At 43.4% G+C, this 19,445-nt stretch overlaps 1 protein-coding gene and 1 long non-coding RNA gene across 2 annotated transcripts in view; one reads left to right on the top strand and one right to left on the bottom strand.

Annotated features, from left to right (window-relative positions):
* The window catches only part of dmxl2 (Dmx-like 2), a 152,559-nt gene that overhangs the window by 78,225 nt on the left and 54,889 nt on the right, over positions 1–19,445 (top strand). The window contains exons 17-20 of the mRNA XM_068017998.1: positions 4,705–4,914; positions 6,884–8,572; positions 13,481–13,591; positions 17,395–17,564. Coding sequence (XP_067874099.1) covers positions 4,705–4,914; positions 6,884–8,572; positions 13,481–13,591; positions 17,395–17,564 — 2,180 coding nt within the window. The remainder of the gene's footprint in view (positions 1–4,704; positions 4,915–6,883; positions 8,573–13,480; positions 13,592–17,394; positions 17,565–19,445) is intronic.
* Positions 1–19,445, bottom strand: part of LOC137352487 (uncharacterized) — a 50,821-nt gene that overhangs the window by 15,705 nt on the left and 15,671 nt on the right. The window lies entirely within an intron of this gene.

Here is a 19,445-nt window from a genome sequence, read left to right as displayed (position 1 = left end):
GGTGCTTCGTCCACTTTAAGTACAGCCAGCCTATCTAATACTTCCTCTTTATCAATCTTAAACCCCTCTAGTGTCTGACTTACCTCCTCTTTTAGCATTGCCTGTATTGCATCTTCTTCCTTGGTAAAGACTGATGCAAAGTATTCATTTAATACCTCAGCTATGCCCTTGCCTCCATGTGTAAATCCCCTTTCTGGTCCCTAATTGACCCCACTCCTCCTTTTACCACCCTTTTACTATTTATATGCCTACAGAAAATGGGATTTTCTTCAGTGCTAGCTGCCAGTCTTTTTTCATGCTCTCTCGTTGCTTCTCTTATTTGCTTTTCCACTTCCCCTCTGGACTTTCTGCATTCAGCCTAGTTCTCAATAGTATTTTCTACCTGGCATCTGTCATAACCACACTTTTCTTCTTTATCTTCACCTCTACCTCTTTTGTCATCCAAGGAGCTCTGGATTTGTTTGCCCTACTTTTCCCCTTTGAGGGAACATAGCTTGACTGTGCCCGAACTATCTCTTCTTTGAAGGTAGCCCATTGTTCATCTACTGGTTTTCCTGCCAGCTTTTGACTCCAGTTTACTCCCCTCAGCTCCATTCTTACTCTATTGAAGTTGGCCTTCCCCCAGTTAATTATACTTGCTCTGGATTACTCTTTGTCCTTTTCCATAGTCAGCCTAAACCTTATGATGCAATGATCACTGTCCCTTAAATGGTCTCCTACTGATACTTGATCTACCTGGCCCACCTCATTCCCAAGAACTAGGTCTGGCAGTGCCTCCTTTCACATTGGACTAGCAACATACCGTTGTAGAAAATTTTCCTGAACATGCTCTAAGAACTCTTGCCCCTCACTGCCTTTTACACTACTATTATCCCAGTCTATGTTTGGATAATTGAAGTCCACCATTATAGCTACCCTATAATTTTTTTGCATCTTTCTGTAATTTCCTTTCAAATCTGTTCCTCCACGTCCTTCCCACTAGCTGGTGGTCTATAGACAACACCGAGCAATATAACCGCACCTTTTTTGTTCCTTAGCTCTAGCCAAATTGATTCTGTCCTCGACCCCTCTGGGACATCCTTTTTCTCCAGCAGTGCAATGCTCTCCTGAATCAATACTGACATCCCTCCCCTTTTTTTTCCTTTTCCTATCTTTCCTGAACACTTTTTTTACAGGAATATTTAACGCCCAGTCCTGCCCTCCTTTGAGCCAGATCTCTGTTATAGCCACAACATCATATTTCCACATGGCAATCTGCGCCTGTACCTCACCAGTCGTATTAACCACACTCCGTGCATTCATGCACATGCACATTAACCCTGATTCAGACTTTATTACTCGCTCCCTTACCCTGAACCAACCTAATAACTTACTGTTCCCTACTGTAGTGCTATCTATCTCCCCCAGTATTCTGTGCAACTTGGTATTCTTCTCTGATACTGATCTGAGAATGAGAGGAGATCTAATTGAGGTATATAAGATAATTAAGGGGGTTGACAAAGTAGATGTAGAGAGGATGTTTCCTGTTGTGGGGCAATCTAAGTCATAGTTTTAGGATAAGGGGTAGCAGATTTAAAACAGAGATGAGGAGAAATTACTTCTCTCAAAGGGTCGTGAGTCTGTGGAATTCACTATGCTAGAGTGCGGTGGATGCTGGAACATTGAGTAAATTTAAAGAGGAGATAGAGACAGATTTTTAATTAGTAATGGGTTGAAGGGTTATGGTGAACGGGCAGGAAAGTGGAGTTGAGGCCAAGATGAGATCAGCCATGATCGTATTGAATGGCGGAGCAGGCTCGAGGGGCTGAATTGCCTGCTGCTGCTCCTCGTTCTTATGTTCTGGTTTGCATACTCCTGACAAGTTACTAGTTTTGCTTCCCTCTAACCTGAGCTCCCTCTCAGGTTCCCATCCCCCTGACAATTTAGTTTAAACCCTCCCCAATAGCACCAGCAAAGCTCCCTGCGAGGATATTCATCCCAGTCCTGCTAACATGCTACTCATCCATCTTGTACAGGTCCCATCTGCCCCAGAACCAGTCCCAGTGTCTCAGAAATCTGATGCTCTCCCACCTACACCAGTTCTCCAGCCACGTGTTCAATTGCTCAGTTCTCCTATTCCTGTGCTCACTGGCACGTGGGACTGGGAGTAATCCTGAGATTACTGCTTTTGAGGTCCTGCTTCTTAATCTCCTTCCCAGCTCCATAAAATGTGCTATCAGGACCTCATCCCTCTTCTTACCTATGTTGTTGGTACCAATGTGGACCACAACTTCTGGCTGTTGACCATCCCCCAGAAGAATGTCCTGCAGCTGCTTCATGACATCCTTGGCCCTGGCAGGATGAGGCAACACACCATCCTGGAGTCACGTTTATTGACGCAGAAACGCCTGTCTGTTCCTCTTGCTAACGAATCCCCTATCACAACTACTCTTCCACTCTTCTTCCTCCCTTCCTGTGCAGCTGAGCCACCTGTGTAACACAAACTTGGCTCTGACTGCACTCCTCTGAGGAACCATCACCTTTACCAGTATCCAAAATGGAAAACCGATCAGCGAATGAGATCATATCAGGGGACTCCTGCACTACCTGCCTGGTTCTCTTAGACTGCCTGGCAGTCACCCATTTCCTATCTGCCTGCATGCTCCTAACCTGCAGTGTGACCAACTCCCCAAACGTGCTTTCCATGTGGTCTTCTGCCTCGCAACAGTGACTCTAGCCGCCGTTCGAGTTCCGAAACCCGGAGCTCAAGCTTCTACAGCCAGTGACACTTCCTGCAGATGTGTTTGTCTAGGACACATGGTGAGTCTATGATTTCCCACATGCCATAGGCTGTACATTTTACTCTGCAGAGTTGCCCTGCCATACCTTAACTTTACAGACTATTTTTTAAATGTAGAATAGCTTACCAGTTACTCACCAACCAGCTCTTTCCACTGCACTGAAGCAAGAACCAAAGTAGGGGAAAAAAAGTAGAAAAATGGAGCACCTCCTCCCCCCTTCACTGAACTCGCCACTGATCAAACCCGAATCTCCACACGCAGCTTGCGATCTGCATACCGTTTGCCAGGAACTTTTTTTTTTATTCATTTGTGGGATGTGAGCATCGCGGCAAGGCCAGCATTTATTGTCCATCCCTAATTGCCCTTGAGAAGGTGGTGGTGAACCATTGCAGTTCATGTGGTGTAGGTGCACCCACGGTGCTGTTGGGGAGTTCCAGAATTTTGACACAGCGATACAGTTCCAAGTAAGGATGTTGTGTGACTTGGAGAGGAACTTGCTGGTGGTGGTGTTCCCATGCATCTGCTGCCCTTGTCCTTCCAGGTGGTAGAGGTCGCTGGTTTGGAAGGTGCTGTTGAAGGAGCCTTGGCAAGTCGCTGCAGTGCTCCTTGTAGTTGATACACACTGCAGCCACTGTGCGCTGGTGGTGGAGGGTGTGAATGTTTAAGACGGTGGATGGGATGCTGGTCAAGCAGGCTGCTTTGTCCTGGATGGTGTCAAGCTCCTTGAGCGTTGTTGGAGCTGCACTCATCCGGGCAAGTAGAGTGTATTCCATCACACTCCTGACTTGTGCCTTGTGGATAGGCTTTGGGGTGTGAGTTACTCACCGCAGAATTCATAACCTCTGACCTGCTTTTGTATCCGCAGTATTTATGTGACTGATCCAGTTAAGTTTTTGGTCCGTGGTAAACTTCAGGATATCGGTGGTTGAGATTCATCGATGGTAATGTCATTGAATGTCAAGGGCAGATGGTTAGATTCTCTCTTGTTGGAGATGGTCATTGCATTGCACTTGTGTGGTACAAATGTTACTTGGCACTTAGCCCATTGTTGTCCAGGTATTTGCATGTTGGCATGGACTGCTTCAGTATCTGAGGAGTTGCAAATGGTATTGAACACTGTACAATCATCAGTGAACATCCCCACTTCTGACCTTGTGTTGGAGGAGAGGTCTATACACAAAAGATGATCAACAGCCGGCAAGGGTGATTGAGACTAGGACACTTGACTCTTTAAGAAATAGCTATGTTCTGTAATGGTAAGAGAGTAGAATTGGTATTCTTTGAATATTTTTAAGGCAGAGGTAGATAGATTCTTGATAAGCAAGGGGGTGGAAGGTTATCGGGGGTAGGTGGAAATGTGGAGTAATCAGTTCAGCCATGAATGGCGGAGCAGGCTAGAAGGGCCGAGTGGCCTACTCCTCCTAATTTGTATGTTTTTTTTTCTGTTATTTTCATCCCTCTCTTGATGACATTGTCTGGGTACAATTCCACTTGCAGCAATTTTCAGTAAATTTCTCAAATGGCACAGATAGTAAATGCCACCAGGTTACTTTACCCTGACAGGCAAAAGAATCCTGTCCTTGCCTGATGTCACACAAGTGTACTTTCCAGCAGGATGATTGGATAGCAATCAGGAGTGGGAGCTCTAGCTATTCTTTCCCAGCTCCACCTACCCAGCAACTACAGAATGCTGAGGCCAGTTATAGAGTCCCCATACATTACCCTGTTTGAGATTAGATTCCTCCGCACACTCAGAATTGAGCCTGAGATATCTTGGTCTGTATGATTTTGTACTGGACAGTGTGCTGCATTTACTCCACTGAAAATGCGAGCTTCTCAGATTGTTAGAAAAAAAATGCAAATTTGTAATTTTTAATTTTTATATTTTTTCTTTCTCCTCACAACAAAACTATTGTCAAACAAGTGAGCACATCAGATAATCAGATATCTGTACCAGAAGTAAAGAGCTTTAGCCTATCTCCAAATACTTCTGTTTTGAGCCCTCTTCCACGGTCTGCGTCAGTTGCTAATCTTCAGACTGCTAGCAAGTTGATACTTAGCTCCGAATTAGTCTACAGTCAGCAGTTAAACATACCTGAGGGAGTGGAAGTAATCCGAGCAACTCCTTCTGCAGGTAATTGTTTCTGGTATTTAAAGCACGGAAAGTCTTTTTCTTCTCAATATCTGTGTGCATGTCCAATATGACTTCAAGGTCAAGCTCTGCAGTGGTGCCATAAGCCACAGTACCATCAGTGGCCAGGGACGCAGCTTTTAGCACAACAGGAGGAAATGGCTTCAAGCGTGTTGCTGAGTTGGGTGAGGTTAACATGGGTGGAGACTGGGTTGGCGCTGGTAGGGGTTTAAGGTTGGGTCAGGTGTTGAAAGATCCATTAAGCATGCAAGAAGTGGCATTGAGCAGGGAAAAGATACCAAGCCAAATTGTAGTATATCCAAGGTCGGTGGTAGTGAGAAACATCAGCATTATCTGTCTTGGAGATGCAGCTTGGAGGTCTTGGGTAAGTAAGCCACAATGTCACCAAGCTTGGGCACTAAATCAGAGGTTAAGTAAGTTTAATTGTGACAGAAAAACATGATGGAAGTCAACATGACACGAGGTAATAAAAGTACTACTTGACGGGATGCATGTGTTGGGATAATTCCATTACCCTTTTTAATAGATTTAAAAAGCTAGACAGTAACATGTTTTGAAAGTTAGCGACCTTTATTATTGTTTCAAAATGTCATCTTAAAACCACATGCAGAATTCTGGTCGTCTTATTATTAAAATGTATGAGCATACTGAAGAAGGTCCATAACTTACTAGAATGATACCAGAACCGAGAGGTTATATTTTATTAGGAAAGATTGAATTGGTTGAGGCTCTGGAAAAGAGACCTGATAGCAGTCTTTAAGATTATGAAAGGGTAGATGCAGGGAAGGTGTTTCCATTTGTGAGAGAGACCAGAGTTGGGGGCCCTAAATACAAAAGTCACTAATAAATCCAATAGTTAATTCAGGGGAAACTTCTTGCCCCATAGAATGGTTACAATGTGGAACTGGCTACCACAAGGAATAGTTGAGGGGACTGGCATAGATGCATTTAAGGGGAAGCTAGATAAACACAAGGGAGAAAGGAATAGAAGGATATGTTGATGGGGTTAGATGAATATGGGTGGGTAGAGACTCATGTGAAGCATAAACACTGGCAGTTCATGTTGGGTTGACTGGCCTGTTTCTGTGCTGTAAATTCTATGTAATACTATGCAGTACACACACTCCTATGACTAGAAATTTGTCTATATTCTATATATTGCTATGTAAAGCTTTGTATGTCTTTTATACCATTTTAAACAAAAGCTTCCATTGTCTTATTCTTGCTGAGGTTAACTTTGCTGGGTGTTTTATTACCCTTGGGTCATTGAACATACATGATAGAGGCCTCATGGCCTTTTGTCATTTACACCTCCTCGAGACCCATTTTGTTTCTTGTCCCATTACCATCTCCTTGTGCCTTGCAACATCATCCCTTTTGTCATTTAATATTTTCTGCCTTCCACTCTATCACAGACCTTCCCTTTTGTTCTCCCATGTTTTCCCTGCCTCTACTCGCTTATAACCTGCTACGAGTTCTGATGAAAGATCATCAACCTGAAATATTAACGCTCTTTTTCTCTCTCCACAGATGCTGCCAGACCTGCTGAGTATTTCCAGCATTTTGTGTTTTTATTTAGATTTATGCATTGCTTTTTTAAATACAGAACAGCTAATGTAAAAGCATATGTACAACATGCATATACATAAAATTGTTTTATTGAGCTTTTGAAAACTTGGCCATATTAATATCAATTATTACGCGTAGGTAAAATTGAGAGCCCTACATCTGAACCTTCCATTAAGGGTTACTAAATAGTGTTCAGGGGGAGCAACTCTGGCTGTTCTTTTGTGTTCCCAGACCCTTTTTAACCAGGGGCCACTGAGACCAATAGTAACACTCCTTAAACACACTGTGATATACTTTCTGGGCACAAATCAGGGTAGAATTTTATTTTTACAAATTAAACCTCGAATGTCTCACTGTTACAATAGTTCTTTTTTTCTTTTAGGTCACTTGAGTTCATCTTCAATCTATCCAGTCTGCCTCGCACCTTATCTAATAGTAACATCATGCTCTGATGGTAAAGTGAGATTCTGGCGATGTACTGTGGATAAATATTCAAACTCTGAAAACTTAGAGAAAGTACATGCATATCAGTGGGAAACCTGGCCTTTGATGAATGAGGAAGGAGAACACAGTGATAGTGCAGTGAGTGTTACTGGACGACCAGTGGCTGTGAGCTGCTCATACACCGGACGTTTGGCTGTTGCTTATAAAGAACCTGTACAGCCTAACGGCATTACGTCAAAAGAGTTCACGATGCATGTCTCCATATTTGAGTGTGAATCTACTGGAGGATCAGAGTGGGTGTTGGAGCAGACAGTTCATTTAGATGGTATAGGACAGGTTGGAGGTGTCCTGGACTCTAGGGTTAGTGTAGACAGCAATTTATTTGTGTATAATAAATCAGACTTTCATCTTAAAGGCCACCACATGACGTCTAACATAAAACATTTAGTGCATTTGGACTGGGTATCAAAAGAAGATGGCTCTCACATTCTTACAGTGGGAGTCGGTTCCAAAATTCTCATGTATGGAAGACTGTCAGGGATTGTAACTGAACAAGCCAGTAGCAAAGATGGACTGGCTGTTATTACATTGCCACTAGGGGGAAGCATTAAACAAGGAACCAAGTCAAAATGGGTATTGCTGAGATGTGTGGATTTGGTGTCTTCAGTAGATGGAACTCCTTCGCTTCCAGTTTCTCTGTCCTGGGTGAGAGATGGCATCCTGGTAATTGGGATGGACTGTGAAATGCATGTGTATGCACAGTGGAAATATTCTACAAAATCATTAAATGCCGCTGACAGTGGGAGCTTGTCATCTTTTGAAGATTTAGCTGATGCTTCCCCGTTTGAGACTAAAATTCTTTCAAAGCGACACAGTGTTGCTGATGCACCAACTGGTGTAGATGATGTATTTGGAGTCCCAGGAATGGTTCAAGATGGTGGATTGTTTGAAGCTGCTCACATTCTTTCTCCTACTCTTCCTCAATATCACCCCACTCAGCTTTTGGAGCTTATGGATTTGGGCAAGGTGCGCAGAGCTACGGCAATTCTTTCACATTTGGTTAAATGTATTGCTGGAGAAGTTGCAGTATTTAGGGATAAAGACCCAGGAGAGGGAGGAGGGCCTAGACGTCACCTTTCTCGAACCATCAGTGTAAGTGGAAGTACAGGAAAAGATACAATTATAGCAGGAAGAGAAGGAGCGCGTGATTATACTGAGATAGACTCAGTTCCACCTCTACCACTTTACGCATTGCTGTCTGCGGATCAAGATACATCCTACAAAATTGTTGAAGAAACTGCAAAAGTAGACAAAGGTTCACGAGCTCAAAGTAAAAGGAAAATGGACAATCAGTATGCTGATTTGTTTCAGTCTCCAAGTGTAACCACAGATGACTTTGTTGACTTTGTAATTGAAAAGAAGGAATCTAGATCTAAAGTCATAAATCTGTCCCAGTATGGACCAACATACTTTGGGCCAGAACATGCCCGTGTGCTTTCCAGTCACCTGATGCACTCAAGCTTGCCAGGTCTTACACGACTAGAACAGATGTTCCTTGTAGCTTTGGCTGACACAGTGGCTACCACTAGCACAGAAGTTAATGAAAATAGAGACAAGAACTACTCTGGTATGTATATAATAACTTTGTTTGATTATTTTCTAAATCAAGATATGATTTGTCAATGGTGCGAGCACAATCCTAAGCATTTGTACAGTAGCAATGGAACAAGGTTTGACCAATAATTTTACTTTGTCAGCTCAGCACCATATTTATTTGCTTAAGAGCAACAATTAAAGATTGCAGTGCATCAGATAATTGGTTCATTGTTCAGTTTCATAAATAGTTCCAGACTGTTAAATTCTTTATAAATGTATTTAATATACCAAATATTACAATGTAATTTTTTGAACGGAGATAGAGGGGGAAATTTTTTATCTCGTGGGAATCTGATCAGCTGCCTGTTTTAAACCCACTTGATTTTACTTCCTATTGATATCAATGGAAAGTAATATTAGGCAGAATAAATTATTCAAGGTTCCCTGTGGAACAAGAGTGCCTCCCATGCCCCTGACAGTGGACTTGGCCCCTCCCCCACATCTGAACTTTCTTTGCTCGGGACCATTTCCCAGCAGTGACCTGACCTCCCCCACCACCAATTTTCAATGCCATCCACAGGCAGTGATGTCATTCCCGTCGGTTTCAGCCACCTCAGTGTTGGGCTTTGCAAATCCAGTCCAGGAATTAAAATCTCCTGGCTTCACAATTTCGTGGGACTGCCCAAATTCCCGCCCCAGTTGAAATCGGCAGTATAATTTCTGCCACCATTTTGAGTGAATGCAAAGAACAGTACAGCACAGGAACAGGCCAGTCGGCCCTCCAAGCCTGTGCCGATCTTGATGCCTGTCTGAACTAAAACCTTCTGCACTTCTGGGGTCCATATCCGTCTATTCCCATACTATTCATGTATTTGTCAAGATGCCTTTAAACGTCGCTATCGTACCTGCTTCCAGCACCTCCCCCGGCAGCAAGTTCCAGGCACTCACCACACCCTCTGTGTAAAGAACTTGCCTCCCACATCCCCTCTAAACTTTGCCCCTCGCATCTTAAACCTATGTCCCCCAGTAACTGACTCTTCCACCCTGGGAAAAAGCTTCTGACTATCCACTCTGTCCTTGCCACTCATAACTTTGTAAACCTCTATTATGTCGCCTCTCCACCTCCGTCATTCCAGTGAAAACAATCCGAGTTTATCCAGCCTCTCCTCTTAGCTAATACCTTCCAGACCAGGCAACATCCTGGTAAACCTCTTCTGTACCCTGTCCAAAGCCTCCATGTCCTTCTGGTCGTGTGGCGACCAAAATTGCACGCAATATTCTAAGTGTGGCCTAACTAAAGTTCTATACAGCTGCAGCATGACTTGCCAATTTTTATACTCAATGCCCTGACCGATGAAGGCAAGCATGCCGTATGCCTTCTTGACTACCTTATCCACCTGCGTTGCCACTTTGTGACCTGTGGACCTGTACGCCCAGATCTCTCTGCCTGTCAATACTTCTAAGGGTTCTGCCATTTACTGTATACTTCCCACCTGTATTAGACCTTCCAAAATGCATTACCTCACATTTGTCCGGATTAAACTCCATCTGCCATTTCTCTGCCCAAGTCTCCAACCGATCTATATCCTGCTGTATCCTCTGACAGTCCTCATCACTAACTGCAACTCCACCAACCTTTGTGTCGTCCGCAAACTTACTAATCAGACCAGCTACATTTTCCTCCAAATCATTTATATATACTACAAACAGCAAAGGTCCCAGCACTGATCCCTGCGGAACACCACTAGTCACATCCCTCCATTCAGAAAAGCACCCTTCCGCTGCTACCCTCTGTCTTCTATGACCGAGCCAGTTCTGTATCCATCTTGCCAGCTCACCTCTGATCCCGTATGACTTCACCTTTTGTACTAGTCTGCCATGAGGGACCTTGTCAAAGGCTTTACTGAAGTCCATATAGACAACATCCACTGCCCTTCCTTCATCAATCATCTTCGTCACTTCCTCAAAAAACTCAATCAAGTTAGTGAGACACGACCCCCCCTTCACAAAACCATGCTGCCTCTTATTAATAAGTTCATTTGTTTCCAAATGGGAGTAAATTCTGTCCCAAAGAATCCTCTCCAATAATTTCCCTACCACTGACATAAGGCTCGCCGGCCTATAATATCCTGGATTATCCTTGCTACCCTTCTTAAACAAAGGAACAACATTGGCTATTCTCCAGTCCTCTGGGACCTCACCTGTAGCCAATGAGGATACAAAAATTTCTGTCAAGGCCCCAGCAATTTCGTCCCTTGCCTCTCTCGGTATTCTGGGGTAGATCCCATCAGGCCCTGGGGACTTATCTACCTTTAATGCTTTGCAAGATGCCCAACACCACCTCCTTTTTGATAGCGACATGACCCAGACTATCTACACTCCCTTCCCTGGACTCATCATTCACCAAGTCCTTCTCTTTGGTGAATGCTGATGCAAAGTATTCATTTAGTACCTCGCCCATTTCCACTGGCTACACGCATAGATTCCCTCCTCTGTCCTTGCCCTGGCTACCCTCTTTATATATGTATAAAAAGCCTTGGGATTCTCCTTAATCCTGTTTGCCAATGACTTTTCATGACCCCTTTTAGCCCTCCTGACTCCTTGCTTAAGTTCCTTCCTACTTTCTTTATATTCCTCAAGGGCTTCCTTTGTTCCCAGCCTTCTAGCCCTTGCGAATGCTTCCTTTTTCTTTTTGACTAGGCTCACAATATCCCTCGTTATCCAAGGTTGCCGAAACTTGCCAAACAGATCCTTCTTCCTCACAGGAACATACCAGTCCTGGATTCTAATCAACTGACGTTTGAAGGACTCCCACATGTCATGTTGATTTACCCTCAAACAGCCGCTCCCAATCTAAATTCTTCAGTTCCTGCCTAATATTGTTATAATTAGCCTTCCCCCAATTTAGCACATTCACGCGAGGACTACTCTTATCCTTATCCGCAAGTACCTTAAAACTTATGGAATTATGGCCACTGTTCCCGAAATGCTCCCCTACTGAGACTTTGATCACCTGGCCGGGCTCATTCCCCAATACCAGGTCCAGTACGGCCCCTTCCCTAGTTGGACTATCTACATATTGTTTCAAGAAGCCCTCCTGGATGCTCCTTACAAATTCTGCCCCATCCAAGCCCCTAGCTCTAAGTGAGTCCCAGTCAATATAGGGGAAGTTAAAATCACCCACCACTACAACCCTGTTGCTTTTACATCTTTCCAAAATCTGTCCACATATCTGCTCCTCTACCTCCCACTGGCTGTTGGGAGGCCTGTAGTAAACCCCCAGCATTGTGACTGCACCCTTCCTATTCCTGAGCTCTACCCATATTGCCTCACTGCATGACCCCTCCGAGGTGTCCTCCCGCAGTACAGCTGTGATATTCTCCTTAACCAGTAATGCAACTCCCCCACCCCTTTTACATCCACCTCTATCCTGCCTGAAGCTTCTAAATCCCGGAACATTTAGCTGCCAATCCTGTCCTTCCCTCAACCAAGTCTCTGTAATAGCAACAACATCATAGTTCCAAGTACTAATCCAAGCTCTAAGTTCATCTGCCTTACCTATTATACTTCTCGCATTGAAACAAATGCACTTCAGACCACCAGTCCCACTGTGCTCAGCAATATCTCCCTGCCTGCTCTTCCTCTTAGTCTTACTGGCCTTATTTACTAGTTCCCCCTCAGTTATTTCACCTGCTGACCTACTGCTCTGGTTCCCACCCCCCTGCCACACTAGTTTAAACCCTCCTGAGTGACGCTAGCAAACCTCGCAGCTAGGATATTTATGCCCCTCCAGTTTACATGCAACCTGTCCTTCTTGTACAGGTCCCACCTGTCCCAGAAGAGATCCCAATGATCCAGATATCTGAAACCCTCCCTCCTACACCAGCTGTTCAGCCACGTGTTTAGCTACACTATCTTCCTATTTCTAGCCTCACTGGCACGTGGCACAGGGAGTAATCCTGAGATTACAACCCTGGAGGTCTTGTCCTTTAACTTTCTACCTAACTCCCTCTGCAGGACCTCGTCACTCTTCCTGTCTCTGTCTAATGCTTACTAGAAATGTATGAAATGAGATGATAAATTACCTTTTATGCCAGGTTGTTATGGATAAAAGTTTCACTGCCTGGCTCATTAATTTCTGGATGAACTCATTAACATATGAACTCCCTCTGGCACCAGTTTCTCTCTGTTAGGGTGACAAAGAGAATGCTAGACTTTTTAGGATTAAGTATTAAAATTCTAAGCTCACAGTACAAATATATTGAAGTTTTAATTGAAAATCCCTGCTAGGTCAAATAGTCAATATTCCCTATTATGATATTTTTCTCTTCCATATGAGTAAAGAAATATTTTGAGTGATGCTGTATTTTTAAAATAAAACGCATCAATGTGAACCAAAGGAATGCCTGTAAAACTTCTAAGTTTTTAATTTGTACTTGATGTAAATTATTTTTATCGCAGCCGTCAATGAGTTGTTTTTCTCTCTCCTTCATGTGACACTGCTGTGTTATGTACAATTCCTCCCTCCTCAATGTTGGATATAATCAATGTTATATTGTTGACTACAATATTAATTTTAACCATCTTTACCTAGGTGCAAAAAATAGAATTGTCTCTGAATAGTACAAATATCTCTAATCTCTAATCTCTAAAAAATGTTAACATGGATGAAATTGAAGTAACATTAAACAGCTGTACAATCACAATTGTTGAACAAAAAAATTGGTATTGGAATTTTTAAAAAGCACATTAATTGTAGGCACCATTCTAAAACAAATATTTACTATAATTCTGATGCAAACAATATTTGAAGTGAAAGCTAATGTAATAGTAAGCAGAGTGAAACCTCAAAGTAAGCATCCCTGTTGGTTTGTCCTGTTTATTGCCAGCTCAAGTAAAATCTGATTGAATGTTTTGTGATTTCTTTTGTTCTTTGTAGGAGGTGAGACTCTGGATGAATGCGGTTTACGTTACTTGCTTGCCATGCGCTTGCATACATGTCTGCTGACATCTCTGCCTCCAGTCTATAGGCTTCAACTCTTGCATCAAGGTATGAGATTTGGGCAAAGTATCATTGGACAATTTAATAATGAGCTTTATTCTAATTATTTGTAGAACTCCCATAAATAGTGTAATGAAGACTATGTTCAAAGTTATTTTGGTAAACTAGCAATGTGGTCTGTCATTTCTTTTTCAATCCCCTCTCAGAAAAAGCCTTGAGCACTCAACTTGAGCACTGGATTCTAACCCAGAACATATGAAGTTGCAGTTCCACTGAGGCTAATACTTGTCTGGCCTATGGCTGACATCCCCATTGCCCCTGTCTTCACCAAGCTTCACTGGCTTCCTGTGTCCCAGTGACTGAACTTTAAAATTTCCTTTGTTAAGCAACAATTCCCTTCTTGGCCACCCTAACCTGGAGAGCTCAACCAGCCCTACGCTCCTGTCTACACCCACTGGTTCTCCAGCCTACTTCTCATTTCTTGTCATACTTAGTGGTGGCTACTCATTAACTTTCTTGCCCCTGCCCTCTAGAATTCCCTCACCATCTTTGCCAGCAACCTCCCTCCTTGCCTTTACAGATCTCTTTTAAGGCTGTTGTCTTTGTACATTTTCCCCTCCTCACCCTTTTTCTCATCCTGCTCAATGTCAATTCTGTGCCCATTCTTTGCCATAATCAGTATTTTTTTTATTTGTTCGTGGGATGTGGGCATTGCTGGCTAGACCTGCATTTATTGCCCATCTCCAGTTGCCCTTGAGAAGATGATGGTGAGCTGCCTTCTTGAACCGCTGCAATTCTTGGGGTGTAGGTACACCCACAGTGCTGTTAGGAAATGAGTTCCAGGGTTTTGACCCAGCAACAGTGAAGGAACGGAGATATAGTTTCAAGTCAGGATGGTGTGTGGCTTGAAGGAGAACTATCAGGTAGTGGTGTACCCATGCATCTGCTGCCGTTGTCCTTCTAGTTGGTAGAAGTCATGAGTTTGGAAGCTGTCGAAGGAGCCTTGCTGAGTTACTGCAGTGCATCGCTACTGCCACTGTGCGTCAGTGGTGGAGGGAGTGAATGTTGAAGGTGGTGAATGGGGTGCCAGTCAAGCGGGCTGCTTTGTCCTGGATGGTGTCGAGCTTCTTGAGTGTTATTGGAGTGGCACCCATCCAGGCAAGTGGAGAGTATTCCATCACACTCCTGACTTGTATTACTGAAGTATTATTGAAATGCAAGTTGCAGTTGTCTCAATGTAACAAAATCTTAATTAGGCTGTGTGTAGAGCACTGCACAAAGGGAAAAAATGAAGTGAACTACTTTTTTTCAGCTGGAAAGCTATGGTGACAGCTACATGTCTCATAACATAATCATGTCCAACAGAAGGAAGAAACTGCTGCAGTTGGGGAGCTACAAAATGAAAAATTATGAATATAGTGATTGTAAATGTTTTGTCTAAAATAAAAAAGTTCTGGTTGTTCTTTGAAACACAGTTACTCTTAAAAACAATTGATAGTAGCAAGACCTTTTTTTTAAAAACTATTATAGTGCCAAGTCTGTGGTTAAAAATATTTTGTTCATTCGGCATAGGCTTATGTTGTGCTTAACTTAAATCTTTTTTGTTAACAATTGGGGATAATGGAGAACATCAGCAATAGTGTTTCTTTTTTTCTGTACAATTTTCTTCCTTCTCTGTAGATGCTAACTTGTGCTTGGTCATTCTCTTATGCAGTAAAAATCCTTTAGTATTTTACCTAACTGACTCTTTGGGCTCTATTTTACCAGCCCCTCGACGTCGGGGATCATGGCGGGGGACCCGTAAAATACTTGCGGGAACCACCCGGCACAACCCCTGATGCTGAGAAGGCCCCGCCAAACTTTACTGGCAGCAGCGAGGTCTCGGTGCGGGTCCCCGTCGCCAAGCAGCGGGACCTTCATTTAAATATTAAAATTAATTATGATAACATGTTAATCAAATTACCTGGTCCAGGCGGCCGTCCCATCCGGAGTTCTGAGGCGAGACACTGATGGGGAAGGGGAGGACTGAAATTAGTGTGGGGGGGGTGTGGGGAGAAGCGGGGAACGCATTTTTTACTGGCTGTGGGGATGGTGGGAATGGGTTGAAGGGCAAATGTGATGAGGTTGGCGTGGAAAGTTCGGGATGGGAATAAATTTATTGTTTGTCATACTGACCTATAAAGTAGCCCTTGGGTTGGGAAAGGGCTTCCAGCTTTTGATGATTTTTTTCATAAAAATTATCAAATCATTTTTCTTTAAAAATTCTAATTGTTGCTAAGGGCACAAAGCCCTTTAAAAATGGCACCTGCGCTATGGCGCCGGACGCCATTGCCGGGTATGGAGCAGCCGTCCCCTCTAAGTCAACGGGGGTGGCCGCTCCGCCTCCTCTATTTAACTGAGCCCCCGCGCAAAATATCGCAAGGACACAGCGGTGGCGCCTCCGTGTTGGAAGGCCACTGAGTTCAAAGAGCACTGCCATGACATGCGGCGCACTAATAAAATTCAGCCCTTTGAGTGTGTGCCTAAATAATGAGAGCATCATAGCAAAGCAAAACCACGTCCTTGTCCACAGTCAAAATGTGCACTTGCAATCAAGACAGTCCCCTTTCCTAGCCCAGAGGTTCTAAGGCCCATTGTAGCACCTGGTTGTTCCATAGCTGACTTCTGCTAACTCCATATAGACTAAGGATCAACCTAGGATCATCTAATTCTGTATAGCTTACTGGGACACTGAGCAGTGCATTCAGCCACAGAGCCATTTGTATCCCATGAGAAACAGACTATTCTTTATGGAATTGTTTTGACTTTGTAAGATACCATTAACTTTGAAAAAATTGACAGAAGCTATTGGAGCAATTAGTAAATTGTTGTCTAAATTACAGTAACTTAAATTTTGTAAGTGTCCCAAGCTGCTTCAAGGAGAAGATAAAGATGGTGACCAGCAGCAGGATTAGAGATGACGGAAAACCAGGGAGGGAAATGGAGTCGGGCAAGAGCTGAATAAATTAGCTTCAGTTTTCCAAATATGTAGCCGCAAGAGGTTCTGGTTCAGCTGTGAATTGATGTTGGATAAGTATTGTAATGGCACAGGTGGTCATAGAGTTGAGTGGTAGGAGTCCTTATAATGTATGTGGAAACTGAGCCAGTGCCTATGGAAGCATCTCTGAGGGGCAACATGTAAATGGTAAAAGGAGGGGTCAAGGATGACATATTTGGGTATTCCAGGGATGACTGTATGCAGAGACAACCGGCACTGGCTATGTTGGGACAGGTGGAAGTGGAACCAAACAAAGATCTTTATAAAGAGGGGACCACAGAGAAGAGGTAGTAGAGTAGGATGGAGTAGTCCACAGGGAACTTGCAGAGGATAAGCAGGTATCCTGCACCAAGGTTGCAGTCACAGAGGATGCCATTGGTAATCTTAATCCTATGTCTTGGTCCTATGGGAGGATAAAAAACAGACTGATGGGATACAAATAGGAAATTGTGGGAAAGATGAGCACATCTTTCACATATTTAAGTTATAAGAAGTAATGGAGCAGGGGATTGACTTTCATTTCTCTGTCTGAATATATATGTTAAGTAGATATTAATTTGTATCTAAATCAGAACTCTTAAATATACTTGGTAGAAAATGTATTTTATGTTCTGTGTGTTAACGATTTTTCTTCTCCATATAGATTATTTAGTCATGTTATTTGTTGCTTTTAAGCTGTTCAGTCATGGATTGAGGTATCCAGTCTAATTGTTTTGCAAATCTTTAATGTAGGATTATGTTTGACATGTTCAAATTTCTACTTGAGGCAGTATGCCTTTTTATTGGACATGAAAATTTTTATTGTTTTTTGTAGGCTTGTCTACATGCCACTTTGCCTGGGCCTTTCATTCTGAAGCTGAGGAAGAGTTGCTCAATATGATTCCTGCCATGCAGAAAGGAGATCCTCAGTGGTCTGAGCTGAAAGCCATGGGAGTAGGCTGGTGGGTTCGAAACATTAATACACTCCGCAAGACCATTGAGAAGGTATTCTAATTATAACTTCATGTTAGGAATTCACAAACGAGTACATAAGAATGGTGGATAAACATATGCATTAAAATAAAATCAAACTTCCATAAACTTTGGGCGCGGGGCATTGGGGGAAATATTAAAACTCGTCTTAAGTGTTTTGCTTTATTGAGAAAGGTTTCGTGCCAGTAAAATGTAAGCTGATAATTTTCAGTTTAAAAATAAAAATATCACTCTTTCATAATTTGTCATTACCTCTTCGCAACATGGACTTGTTGTAGTGATGCAGGTCCTTCCATTTATACGCTTAGTTCTAAGAACATTACATAAAAAATAACAGGAGTCAGTCATACGGCCCCTTGAGCCTGCTCCGGCATTCAGGAGGGCCATCTGATCTGATCTTGGCCTCAACACCACTTTCCTGGCTGTTCCCCATAACCCTTGACTCCCCTATAGTTCAAGAATCTGTCTATCTCAGCCTTGAATATATTCAATGATTCCACCTCCACAGCTGTCATGGGTAGAAAATTACCTCCTTATCTCCATCTTAAATGGACCACCCTTTACTCTGAAACTATGACCCCCTAGTTCTAGATTCCCCCACTAGGGGGAACATCCTCCCATCGTCTACCCTGTCAAACCCCTCAGATCTTATATGTTGCAGTAAGATCATTTCTCATTCTTCTTAAACTAACAACAGATTTTTTTTTTTTAAGTAGCTGTGGAATGGTCACTTCCCTGATAATTCAGTGGAAGTCTACAGCCCATGATGTGGAATAGAGCTATGTGGACCAAGATTGTACCTTTTTTGATTTTAGTCTGTGTTGAGTTACCTGTCCCAGTCGAGTGTCAGAAGGAGCACACTAAATGGAATTAGCGGGGGAGGGGTGGAAATAGCCTTTAATTACTGATGGTGAAAGGGGTGCTTATGTCACTGGTTGAGTTTGGTTGAGACAAGGGGCAGAATTTTATTCTGCCCTTGGAGGTGGGGGGTGGGGGGGCAAGCAAAATGGCAGAGGTAACGTTCCTGGCGTTGCCCGGGCTCCCCTGTCATTTTGTACTAGGACAGGGAAGGCCGAGGATGGCCTTCCCGCTGCAGGCCAATTGAGGCCCTCAGGTGGCCAATTAATGGCTACTTAAGGGCCTCTTCCCACCTGCACCTCATTTTTGAGGGAGGCGGAGGGGCCTGCCGCCGGACAGAATTGGGGGGAATTTCCCATCTTCCCCTCCCCCTCCACTCCCAGAAAGTTAATTGGCTGCCCACCATGGAATTGCTTCGGGGTCCAATGGAGGGCAGAGGTGGGTTCACACCCCCACCCCCACCTTCCGGCCCACTGTCGGGGCCCTCATTGCAAGAATAAAATTCAGTCCAAGGTTAAGTTTGGTCGTGATTTCTGTGATGATTGATTGAATAACCTGCTAGAGCTCACTGTCTGGACTCTACATGAAAAATACCACTTCGGTGTGATATTGGAGGGCTGCCAATGTCCATGAATGATAAATACCTCTGCATGCATTGCTTCCTTCACAAGAGGTAATTGAAAGAAAAGCAGTACTACTGAGGGTTGCCCACACAGGAATTATATGGCATTCTTTACCAGTGACATTTTGGGCTGCACTATAGTATATTCTTTTTGCGGAATTATTTTTATGGAGTCATTACTGGTTTAATGAATATCCATAAAATATGAATAAAAATTACTGACGGCAATGATGAACAGGGAACTCTTGACTTAACTCGTAAATCAGGTGGGTGCCTGGGCTGTCCATTGGAAGAACCCAGTAAATATGGCAGAGTGGTAATCGGGCAGTAAGTGGTGTATAGCATTTTACCTCCACTACAGCCCATTTTCACTGGATGGGCCATTTTAAAATCAGCACTCAAGTCACGATCAC

The sequence above is a fragment of the Heterodontus francisci genome, chromosome 38 (assembly GCF_036365525.1).
Source record: "Heterodontus francisci isolate sHetFra1 chromosome 38, sHetFra1.hap1, whole genome shotgun sequence".
Taxonomy (NCBI): domain Eukaryota; kingdom Metazoa; phylum Chordata; class Chondrichthyes; order Heterodontiformes; family Heterodontidae; genus Heterodontus; species Heterodontus francisci.
This window is presented reverse-complemented; position numbering and strand designations above follow the sequence as displayed.